The sequence below is a fragment of the Onychostoma macrolepis genome, chromosome 22 (genome assembly GCF_012432095.1).
Source record: "Onychostoma macrolepis isolate SWU-2019 chromosome 22, ASM1243209v1, whole genome shotgun sequence".
NCBI lineage: Eukaryota > Metazoa > Chordata > Actinopteri > Cypriniformes > Cyprinidae > Onychostoma > Onychostoma macrolepis.
This window is the reverse complement of record NC_081176.1, coordinates 34,861,296-34,874,047: the sequence shown is the minus strand read 5'-3', so window position 1 is coordinate 34,874,047 and position 12,752 is coordinate 34,861,296. Positions and strand designations below refer to the sequence as shown.

The following is a 12,752-nucleotide window of genomic DNA, read 5'->3' as shown; positions in this document are numbered from 1 at the left end:
GATTGAGAATCACGATTGTTTTGTTTGTTTCAAATGGAGATCATAATTCTCCCACAATTCTGAACAGACAACTAAACAAAATAGCATGCAATTTACTAGAGGTTCTGACAAAATGTCAGTTGCTGCAGTCTATTTATATTTGTTTATTTATTTTAATTATTTATTGCTAAATCTGCACCTCTTCTGTGGATAATATTATTTTCATATGATCCTTACTCAAGCAGCAGAAGTTAAGTGACAGTGTGCAAATATTACAATAGTGAACTAAATATGCAAAACTAGTTTTACATGTCACTGTTTATGACACAGGTCGGTTCATCCTTTGCGGGTCATTTGAAAAAAAAAAAATTGGGGCATATATTAAGAGTATACCCACTTTTCCAGGCACCACTACACCACTGCTTCATACCAGTCTAACAGCGTTTTCAGATATTTGCAGTGTTATTAAAGTAGACGGTTGGGAAACAGTCAAGGATTATGGTTCGTGCTTTTGTTGTGTTTGGTTTGTGCTTGTGGCGTCTGGTTGGTAAGTTATGAATGTGTCTTTAGTAGAGTAATATGGTTCTGTTAAAAATCTGCAACCATTGTTTCACTGTTATTCCCATTATAAATATAATACGACATAATATGCTTTTATTTTCTTACACTTATGTTGTACTTGTGGTCCACTATTTCAACATACATTATCTAACTTACTTGTGACTTTCTTATAAACTAATACTAAAAAAAAAATGTAGCTGATCCTGAGCTTGTTAATCTAATCATGTAAATTACACAAGGACATACAATATAAATAAATAAACAAATAAATAAATAGCTTAAACAACCAAAATGTGCATTCAGTTGATGCTGTCAGTTCTCTATTGTCTTACTATTGTCTTAATAATTGTACTAAGTAACACTACTTTGTTTCGTCAATATTAATTTGTTTACTAAATGCAAAATGCCTCAATCATTTTGGCAGCACATACTAATTACATATTGAATCACAAGTTAATATTTGCTTATTTAAACCAAGATCCTTTTTTTTTTGTACCACAAAAGAAAGAAAAAAAAAAGAAAGAAAACAACGACACATTTCAAAGATTTAATTAACATATTAACTATAGGCATATAGATTCAAATTGTAATAAAAATACAATTAGTTTCCTTGTTAAAAACCAACAAACTTATCTGAGAGTCATAGTTCCTGTTCTTGTTTGTTCTCTAAACGGGACAGATGCAGTGTCGTCAGTGTCAGTGATGGAGGGAGATTCTGTCGCTCTAAACACTGGTGTTACTGAAGTACAGAACTATTATCTGATTCACTGGGTGTTTAGAGAAACTCGAATAGCTGAAATCAACAATCTGACCAAAAGCAGCTCCATATATAACACTGATGATGATAAAACACTCAGAGACAGACTGCAGCTGGACCCTCAGACTGGATCTCTGACCATCACAAACACCAGAACCACAGACTCTGGACTCTATCAACTAATACTCACCAGTGAAGAGACCAGATCCAAGAATTTCAGTGTCACAGTCTCCGGTGAGTAATTACTGTCAGTCTCCTTCATATTGTTTGAAATATTTTATTATTATTTTTATTTTTTATCTGATATCAACTAATCTAAACTGTGGTGTCGTGTCGATTGTGTAAATATCAGAGATAGAGACTACTTTTTCAAGTTTCCTCTGCTGCATCCCAATTTTCCTAAACTATGCCCTAAATATGTGTGGAGAAAAAAAAAAAACTAGATGCTTTTGAGTGTGTAGCGTGTAAACAAGCTTTGGGAAATATTAGCATGTCATAAAATGTTGCGTAGCCTATACCTGTCACCGTAAACCGGCCTGTACATCATCCTGACACAAACACGTACGTCCTCATATAAACTATCTAGTTTAATTAAATTTACACTACTCAAACAATTCTTCCTACTTTATTAAAGAAAAAGAGTAGCATGTACAATTTGTATAACCACAGTTTTACTACAGATACCATGGTTAAACTATAGTGTAGCAAAACCATGGTTAATTTGTGGTTACCATTATTTAACTATAGTATTAGTATTTACCAGGAAATGGCAAAAAATAAAAAGTTCTGGTGTTGTGCTGGTCGTATGATTTTTAAACGTTCACAATATTATTACTGATGAAATACAACATAGCATTAAATAAATTTGTTTTCACCAGGTTAGATGTTAGTTAATATTGACATCTCAAACCCTTTCCAGGCGTCTCGGCTATGTTTGTATGTTTATGTTATCTGCCATGTTTGAAGTTCATTTGATTCGTGTTTTCAGTTCTAAATCCTTCAAAGCCAAAGACTATAAAGGGACTTTGCCAAAGAGCTACAGGAAATATCAGATCCACACTTCAGAAACACACTTCCGGTACTTTTGGCATAGGCCTACTCTTTTCAACTCACTATGCTACACATTTATTCTAATAGCACACACTTAGAAATTTTGCACATTGGGACCAGAGCTCCTCTTCTGTTTGTCTACACGTTTCTATCATCCTCAGCAAATCCTCTACCGACCACTAGTGGTGTGTTTCCGCATTGCATAGGCTATAAAATTAACTAACCATGCTCTCAACAAAACACACATTCATATTTTACTGACAACTTTAATTATAAATTAATATTAGTACTGTTAGTATTATCACAGTAACATCTGTCATTATCAGCGACTACTACACAAAGCTCCTCATCACCAGAAGGTTCAGCGAGCTCCAGCTGTGTGTCGTCCAGCTGTGCGGTGAACAATTCAGCCATCAAACACACTGAGAATCTCAGTCCAGGTGTGAGATTTCTGACTTCTTTCTCTTTCTGATCTCTCATATCAACAGTGATATTACATAGTCCACTTTTAATTAACATGCCATATCTAAATCAGTAATGCAAGGTTTTAAAAAGCTGAGCCTAAGATCACATTATTGTTTGTCCAAAAACAGCCTAATATTCATATTATTACATAGACCTGTCATAATAACCCACATGAGTAAATTTAAAGAGTGATCTGCTAAATTTAAATAATAACCCACATAATTTAAAAGAGACCCTAAATGCAGATTCTTTACTCTTTTTCTTTTCAGACTGTATCCGCTATTGTGGTACTTTAGAAGCTGTGATCCGATTGGTCGTCGCTGCAGTGGTGGGCGTGGCTGCTGTTGCTGTGCTGGTTTATGACATCAGGTCTACAAGAAGTGAACAACACGGAAGAGACATCACCGTCAGACCCATGGAGTGAAATCAGACCAAGCGTCTGAGTTTACAAGAAGCTCCAGCGATGTGTGAATCAAGTCTGTTTTATAGTTTATATTCCACTCTGCTCTTAGTTTGATCTTCTCTCATCATGACTATTTTACCATATTTATTACATGTCTGTCGAACCCCATGATCTACAAATGTTTGGCCTGAGTCTCCTGGTCTTTGCTTCTGTTTCCAGCAGGTGTAATGTGCTTCTTCTAAAACTGATAAATAGTGATAAACCTTCAGCATTCAGCAACCAAAGTGACACGAAAGATGCAGATATATCTGCTTCTCTCTGTGTGAATTTGGCTAAATGCTAAATGTAAACTTATCAAACATATAATTATCTAAATATTTCAACATTATTTTTTAGCTATTTACTATTTTGAAATATATTTTAAAAATTCACCTGTTTTTTTTTTCTTCCTCTTTTTTGTAGATAAATTAATTCTGATGAATGAAAATGACTTTCTGTATTATTACTGTTCCGAACACGATTTTATGTGCATTTTGTATCTATTTTGTATCTATGCATAATTCCTCAAAGTGATTTTTAATGCATTTATTGTGATCCTAAATGTCTCTGTGTGAATTATTCAGACTAAAGGTCAAACATCACACACACAAATCATCATGGGACATTAAATGAATTCCTGTTATGTTTTATGAGTGATATACATGTGAGAATCTTTTTTAATCTTCAGATTCAGTCGTTTTAATTCAATTGGAGCACCAACTAGTGACCAATCATGGAAAAACAAGGCCTTACAAATTAGGATTTTTAAACACTTTGTATAATAATAGTTAAACATTTCCATAACCCTCTAAAATCTATAACTTCCTAAATGAGTTATGTGTAATATTCATCTTATATAACACTGATACTAATAGAATATTGATATAATATATGCTGATGATTGAAAAAATGGATTTCTTCTCTTCTGGTTGATATGGTAAAATTTACAAACAAAGAGTCAATAAAATTTACTAATAATTATGTTTAGGCTTTTACTTGTCACATTTTTGTAAATTAACTAGCTTTTCTGAGTGAAAATTGTTTCCAAGCTTTTACATTTTTTTCAGTGTGCTGGTTAGATGTTGTAAACACAGACATCTTCCATTGAAGTCCATTCCAACTTATTTGTAAATTCTGGAACATAAAACATAAATTGCAAATATTATATAACATTTTACCAGTGAACTTTTTTTATTTTTTGCTCTCAGTATGATGTTGTACAGTAACATGACTCTTCTAATGCAGAGGACAATGCTTTAGCGCCCCTTGTGACTAAACATGGAAAACACATTCTCTTTTAAATGGCCTTTAAGAGCTAACATTTGGCAAGTTTAGCTTTTTCTAAAATATTTAGATTAATTAACAAACACTTGTTTGTATTTTTACAATACTATAGCTACAATAAAATATTAATGAAATCAGAACCTCCGTTATTTTACTGCCGATCTTCCTCATGAATGCATTGAAGTTGTCAACGCAACTACAAGCATTGAGAAAACTGCTTCTAAAGCAATAGAGAAGGGGAGAGAGAAGAGCACAAGCCTTTAAAATACACACAGTCTGTTCAAACATTTTGTCTTAAGACGTCTACAGCTGCAGCAGATTTTGCAACAATCCAGCTGTTTGTGAACCCAATTGCTTCTGGATTCTGCATTCAATTACATGTATTCATTTAGCAGACACTTTTACTTAGAAAATAAATACTAGGGACACCACCAGGCCATTAAAAAAACTACTATGAAAATAATGAACTGGGGTATTTAGTGAATTGGCATTACAAAAATAATAATAATAATAAAACAACTGTTAAAAGGTGACAAACATCATCTCATCATGGCTACGGGTGTTTCTGTTAAAGGCCTGCTGTTAATCAGGTCTAGGAAGATATTGTCAAAAAGATACTGGAAAAAAAAAAACGATGCGTGTGAAATGAGAAGCTGAGAAGAAAAACAACTGACCACAGTCGCTCGGTCGCACAAATAAATGTGTGAATATTCGTCGTTTCTTCAGTTTCTGTTCCACTTTGTTCTAGTTTGATCTTTATCTCTCATCACAACTATTTTAGCACATTTTCACATTCGTGTCTGTTTAACCCATGATCTACAGATGTTTGGCCTGATCAAGCATCTTCATTGTGTTCAGCTTGTAAAACTGTTGTTCGGTGTTGATCCAGTGGTTTTCTGCTCTCCACAGACCACAATGAATCTCCACAGAGCAACTAAACCACCGACTCCAGCTGCATCAGTCACTGAATCACCACATGAAACCATTTCAGCCAGAGATCAAACAATCTGAATGCTTTACTTTAACAAAACCTGTATTTCATGCAGATACAGAAGCAAGTTTCTTGTGATCAATTATGCTTCTGTGGTCTAGCACACACAACGAAACACCACTTCAGATCAAAATAGAAACATTAGAAGTGTTTTAGTCTTTCTGTTTGTGCGAACGTTTGTTTCTACAGAGAGTTGAAGAGGAGGATGAGGTGCTGAATGCAGGAGTCGCCATGAGACTGTGATTCTGTTTAAATGTTATTAACTTTCTAGAACTAAAAATGATAAAAATATGGGCACTTTTAAAAGACTTATATGTGACTTATATCTTATATCATCTTTAGTTATGATGGTTAATAAATGCATCACACATGGTCACGTTTGCTTCATATATAATATTCTACTGGCCATCAGAATCAATACTTTAATGACATCCTCTCCATTTCATTATGAAATACAAAATAAATTTCTCTGCATCTACATTTTAAAAAAAAATCTATTATACTTACAATTGTTTATTTTACACACACTTTTAACAAGAAAATACAACAGACACTACTATGCCTTTTATTGAAAAAATAAAATTAAATTAAACAAAATAAGGACGGCCAAGACAGAGGAAACGTTTAGTGAATACACATTCAACCCTTTCTTTGAACAGATGACAAACATTAACCTCATCACGTCTGCGGGTGTTTCTGCTGAAAACACTGTTAATGACTTCTAGAAAGATGTTGACTACAGGAGTGAAAAAAAACGATGCGTGTGAAATGAAAAGCTGAGAAGAAAAACAACTGACCACAGTCGCGAAAATAAATGTGTGAACATTCGTCATTTCTTCAGTTTATTTTCCACGTTGCTCTTAGTTTGATCTTTATCTCTCATCACGATTATTTTAGCACATTTTGTCATATTGAACCACAGATGTTTGGCCTGATCAAGTGTCTCCATTGTGTCCAGCTGTTAAAATCCCAAGTCCTCAAGGAATTAAAGTTAATGAGATAATTAAGAGCCCAACTAAAGCAAACACTGATCTCCATGATGGTGGCATCATTTTAACCAATAAAACATCAACATCTGATCCTCTGTGATTCTCAATAACAGCAGGTGTTCATCACTAATGCACAATCATCATTTAATTAGTCTCTTAATTATCTCATTAACTTTAACTCTTTGAGAACTTGTGATTTGACTCGAGACTCGTTTGTGACTTGAAAGGAATGACTTGGTTCCTCCTCTGGTGAAATCAGCTGCTGAGTTCATGGGTGGAATAAACACATGGCAGGACTTTTACTTTCTGACCCCTGGACTTTACACCTCTGTCTGTAGTATATCTGCTTGTTTTACACTCTTTGGCCACCATCTTTTTATGGTTGCAAAAATAACCTAAAAATAACCATTAGAGAATGCTCTCTGTAAGTTATTTTTAGGTTGTCTAATAATAACCACCATGTAATGATCTGGGAATGTTATCTTATGGTTACAAAAAATATAACCTAAAAAGAACGTTCCCCTGACGTTAGTATTTGGTTCCCAAAAAACAACCAAACGGAAGCCAAAAAATAACTAATGCTCTGTGTTTGCTGGGTTCTCACTGTGATGGACATTTTTAATAATTGAATATATTGGTAATCAATAATATCTAAGATTTCAAATATAATATATATATATATATATTCACCTTATAGACTAAATCATGCTGATTACTTAAATCTTATTTATTATTGATTAACAATATTGTGGGGCTTGTTTTTGAATTGTTTGACAGACCTTGACAGATTGAAGAAATGATCCTGAAAAAGAAAAAGGTGAACCTATTGTGTAACCTATTATGTAATGGACATGAACCAGTGGCAGTTCAAAAGCCATTGCAAACTTTTGGAACAACTGAAATAAACTCCGAACAGACTTTGTTTTGTCCAGATTTCAGAATGATATTATTTGTTTTTTTCCTTCAATTTCACTTCCCAGGGTTTCACAGACAGGGTTTAGACTAAGCCAGGATGAGGCCATAGTTCAATTGGGAAATTTAAGTAATTTTTATAAACGTGCTTAGAAGAAAAAAACCAAAAACATTACTGGTGTGCATCTTGAGACAAAACAAAGGCATTGATATATATTTTTAGATCAGTCAGTGCAAGTTTCTTTCAGTTGAAGCAGCTCAGACTTGCATTTTAGTCTGGGACTAGTCTTAAGCCTTGTCTGAGAAACCGGGTACCAAGAATACCTTGTTTTTTCTGCTTGTACCAAGAATAATTCATGATTGTAATTCATAGTTTTTGTTATCTGAGCAATGATTACATCTATATCATGATTATTACTTTTGGGCTTTCAATGTTTTAAATCTTTTAAATGCGTAATAAATGATATTTTACCCCAAACATCACTGAGATTGAATGAGGTGTCTGGGATTGTAGTGTTATTGTCTGTCTAAATGATTAAATGTTTTAATCTTGATATCCAGTATCAGAGACCCAATATACTGTAGCTTCTGAAGATATGGCAAGAGTACATGGCAGTTCAGTGTGTCGGCTAAAGTTTCAGTTAACGAGCATAGCATTATTAATCTAACAGAGGAAACAAGGACAAATAGAGAATTAGTTAGAAGTACTGGAGAAATGTTGCAGAAGGCTCATTAAATGTTTCCATTTCTTTATCTAAACAAATGAGCTATAGTTGATGCTCAGACCTGAGGTGACACTGACCTCTGCTGCTGAAAATGACTTATTGGTTGTGGTTGTGACAAGTCTGTAATATGATCAGATATTTAAACTAGACAAGTGGAGCATAAACATGTTTCTAAAGACGTTTCCTACAGAAACATTGGCACAAATCTAAGATTTCATGCAGCTGCATCAAAGCAATCTCATATATATATATATATATATATTATATTTAATTAAATATTATATAAATAGCCTATGTTTAAATGGCCTAATACAAATTGTGTTTTTATTTGAAATGCTTTGTCTTTTAGCTCTGTCTTGTTTTAAGTAATTTGTGGTTTGCTCGGATGATCTTTTTTCTCTAAATAGCCTACTTTAGTACTTTAGAAAAGACAAGAAACAAACTGCGAAATAAGCTCCAAATCAATAAAGTTGTGGGCATGTCTCATCTTTTGGACGGAGAAAGTCTTGAGAGCGTCTAAAATATGAGAAATGCTCAACTTTATACAAATGACAGCCAGTCGTCTTGTTTACATAAGGCTTGTATTTCATTCAGACTTCAAATGCAGTTTAGACGCTTTCAGGGTCACTGGATGGGTTAAAAAAAAAAGTGTGTTAAACAGAAAGCCTAAGATTACGTTGGTCGAAAATCCAAAATCCATTGGCAATTTACTGAAATCATCCACAGAATATCCACACTGGCGAGAGACGCACCCCAAAGCGGATGATTTCTGGCTCTCTGAGCAGCACTGACTGAGGAGGGCTATTTTTTTTACCAAAACTGTAAGAGCCGGTTCTTTGTAGCAAACGAGAAGAGCCGACTCCTATCAGGGAGAGCTGAATCTTCAGCCGGAGCCTTCTATTATAGTCCAATTTAGCAATTGTGAATGATTTGTGTGTTGGTAAGTAATTTTTTTTCAGTGTTTTCATAAAAGCCTTATTTTTATGCTTTTTTTCCATTACAAAAAAAATCACATGGGAGGATAGACTAAGATCATACCATTATGTGAAAGGAAGGAAGGGGGACACAACACACGCAAGATAGCGAGTGTAGTGGTAAAAGCCAGGTACACAGAGAGAGCCGATTTAAATGCAAGCATGTTTTTTAATGCTGGGCAAACACTAAAAGATTTATGATTAATGATAAGCATTAAAATGAGCTTGTCAGTAAAACTTTGTAACGCCATTGGATCATCAAGCTCTCAGCGAGACCTCGTAACCCAGGTGAAAATCTAAAAATGCCTGTAGTTTCCTGTAAGGGGTAGCTTTAGGTGTAGGACAATAGAATATACGGTCTGTACAGTAGAAAAAGCATTACGCCTATGGTGAGTCCCCACAAGGATAGCAAACCAGACGTGTGTGTGTGTGTGTGTCAAGTGACTTTCCAACAGAGATGGCGACCTAAAAACATAATATTTGTATTAAACTCAAATGATTCTAATCATAAATATGATTGTCAAGTGCAGAACTTAAATGTATCAAAAAATATAAGACAAGTCTACAATGTGAAATTTCATGCATGATCTATTACATTTTATACAGATTTTGTTATTCTGTTTAATTTTATATTAAGTTAGCTAGGCATCTGTCTGTTGCTGATGTACAGAATCACACAATACACAAGTCCTCTCGTTATAACAAACAAAGCAGAACACAATGTAAATGAAGACTGATTGTGCGGTTTTGACAGATTCATTGATTAAAACAGGAGTTTTCACACTCAATGAGTTTGTGCTGAACTGACAGCTTCAGTGTTTATAAATGCTGCGCCTTTTAATCGCTGTTTGTGTCATTTTATTCGCAATTTGAAGAAAAGTTTGTTTTTCGTAAGACCTACATACTTAAATACAAACATAGCAAAAATAGAGCTTTAAATGTTATAATGGTGATTACCATCATAGCCTGCAGAATAGTGATGGTAATTTAATGTCTTTTTAGATTTTGAAATAAAAGTTTTAGTTTTTCATCAAGAGTTTGTTTTCCTACATTGTGAAACTTTTAGTTTTACAACTGAGGACAATCTTTGAAGAATGAACAAATAAATCACATTAAGCAAACATTTAACTGGATAATATTCAGACCTTTGAGCTTTGAAGTGTGGTGTGAAGTATTTGAAAGTGCGCCGTTTGAGGATGACGCACTCATGGTAAATTAAAAGCACCTATTGGCCAATATTTAATTCATAAATGTAGATTTTTCCTAACAACACCCAAATTAAACTATTTTCTTTGTGACCTCTATTATTTCATTATGACATTTGATTCACTATGTTTGTACTTTGTTTCTTCTTTTACTGCATTTTCATATTTTGTTTTATTTTTATTGTCTTCCTTTATTTATGTTGTCATCAATTGTTATACTTAATATTCAAGGCTTGTTTATATTACCTGGTTGGTTTAACAGTTTAATTTAAAAAAAAGAAAAGGAAAAAAAACCTATTGGTCAAACCATTCCTTCCGGTGAGAGAGGTCGATAAACCCGAGCACATTATGAATGTTGCTGCATTTTAGTTAGTTAAAGAAAAACATAACACATCATACTGAATACATCTCATTTAGCCTACTGAAAGAATTCATTATTGTATATTAATAATATAAACTCTGAAATTATCAAATTAAACTGACACAAGAAAGTCATAAACTTGAATAGTGTATTTATATAAACTGCATGAGTTTTTATTTTGTTTTAGCACAGTGTTTAATCTCTGCAGGGTAATGTAGATATATAGCCATGTGCTGTAAGGAGCGATCACAATGATCTGAATTGATTCAGACACCATTTAGTAACAGTTCATGCCAATTGTAGCATGTATTGTTTTTATTTTGCTTATTTTTCAACTCAATATTTGTTCAATTTTTATTATTTTTCTTCATCGTTTCTCCCTCTGAACTATCATGATATTCATCTCAGTGTCACATTGTCATGTCCAGGTCATGATGAGCATCTGATCGTCTTCAGCGACACAAAGATCCAGCTAACAAAAAAAGCTCCCCAGGATCTCCCCCCACCTGTTTTATTTTATTTATTACTACCCAGACACCACCACAATGCTGCACTGCAGAGAGCTCAGGTGTCAAACACCTTTACTCCAGAGTGAGGCATAATCAGACTATAAGTCTCATTATAAGTCTCACTGTACCCTGAAGGGAATGATTGACATGGCTCCCCATGGCGCTGTGTTATCTTTGCTTCCACCCTTTTTGCTGGCTCAGTAAGTGACAAACAGATCTTTGTAGAGTCGGGTATTCTTACTCTGCTTAGCCCAGATTATGACTGTGTGCCCTGTAAAGTGTACAGACCTGCATTTTAATGCAGCAGTACTCTTCAATAGCTTTGGGCTCCATTTGAAGGCCCCTCTTCATTTCTGCAGACTGATAGCCTGACCACAAAATTCACCTGACCTCGCCGCCCTCTCACAGGGCAAACTTCTCCAGAAATAAATTGATGCACATAAAAAATAAATTTAAATGAAATGACAATAAATGAGTATTTAAATGAGAAAACAAAATGTGCAACATGTCACATTATAGTTTACAGTTAGCTGAATCTCGTGCCATGCATTCATTATGCTTTGTTGTCTTGTGCCTATCTCGGTTTGGTGTGCCATGACCTCTGTTGTTTCTAGAGAAGCCATGCGCAGCTGCTGATGGTGAATCAACACAAAACAGCACTCTGAGGCACCCAGACCTAGCCATCAAGGGGTAAGGATGGTCATGGAGGTGTTTAAATACATGTTTTCAATACCTGTACAGTATGTAGTAAAACCACTTCCACCTTACCTGATGCCTTCTGCCAATCTGCTCTCCTTGGGCTTAGCTGACAATACCACCATTTCATTTGTTGGACCAGGCTTAAAGCCCTTTAAACAAATATTGCATAAGAACTTTGTGCTATGTTTAGTTTAATTAAGCTCAATGATTACATATTCTTATAAAAAAAGATGCTGCACTCTCTGTGTTATTGGAAGTTGATGCGAGTTGAAATGAGAACAAGAAAAAAAACGTACATCACATATAAGTTGAAGGATAATATTATAATGTGTGCATTAACAATGTATTAATTGTGATAGTGTTGACCAACATCACCTGGGTCCTGGGTTTGTGCCATTGCTGCTCAGACAGCTGTTGCTCCCTGCTGGCTGTAATGTGCTGTTTGGTAGAGCAATGCTGCAGTATGATTACACAGAGCAAGCCCTGCCACACATGAGCACTGATACGCCAACAGCTCAGCAGGGTTTGAGTGTTTGAGAACAATCTGTACACAAAATAGACATCAATTGAAATTATATCCTATGTGTTTTAGGATTCAGGCAACCATAGTCACTGATATTACTGGATTAAATAATCATTAGTTGAATTGTGTTGGTTTACATTGTAGCTAATGTTTGAACCTTCCTTGGGCTAAATGTTGGCACCTTTTTGCCATTTACATTTACATTCAGTCATTTAGACACTTTTATCCAAAGTGACTTACAAATGAGGACAATGAAAGCAATCAGAATCAACAAAAGAGCAATGATACGCAAGTGCCATAAGTCTCAGTTAGCTTAATGTAGTACA

At 34.6% G+C, this 12,752-nt stretch overlaps 1 protein-coding gene across 2 annotated transcripts; it reads left to right on the top strand.

The window, feature by feature from the left end:
* The first annotated feature begins 382 nt into the window (after positions 1–382).
* On the top strand, positions 383–4,235 carry LOC131530800 (uncharacterized). Of its 2 annotated transcripts, XM_058761268.1 has the most exons (5): positions 383–526; positions 1,220–1,531; positions 2,286–2,375; positions 2,674–2,787; positions 3,082–4,235. In XM_058761268.1, the coding sequence occupies exons 1-5, from the start codon at positions 478–480 to the stop codon at positions 3,234–3,236; spliced, it is 720 nt and encodes a 239-aa protein (XP_058617251.1). In that variant the 5' UTR covers positions 383–477; the 3' UTR covers positions 3,237–4,235. The 2 variants fall into 2 exon arrangements, with proteins under 2 accessions (XP_058617251.1, XP_058617252.1); XM_058761269.1 differs by lacking the exon at positions 2,286–2,375 and having other exon boundaries at positions 384–526.
* The last annotated feature ends 8,517 nt before the right edge of the window (positions 4,236–12,752 follow it).

What these genes read in the sequence shown, in the direction of transcription:
- LOC131530800 (XM_058761268.1), top strand. Translation starts at nt 478, where the DNA reads ATGGTTCGTGCTTTTGTTGTGTTTGGTTTGTGCTTGTGGCGTCTGGTT. An exon ending in TTTCAGTGTCACAGTCTCCG is followed by an intron (nt 1,532 to 2,285) that starts GTGAGTAATTAC and finishes TCGTGTTTTCAG; the next exon opens with TTCTAAATCCTTCAAAGCCA. An exon ending in ACTTCAGAAACACACTTCCG is followed by an intron (nt 2,376 to 2,673) that starts GTACTTTTGGCA and finishes TGTCATTATCAG; the next exon opens with CGACTACTACACAAAGCTCC.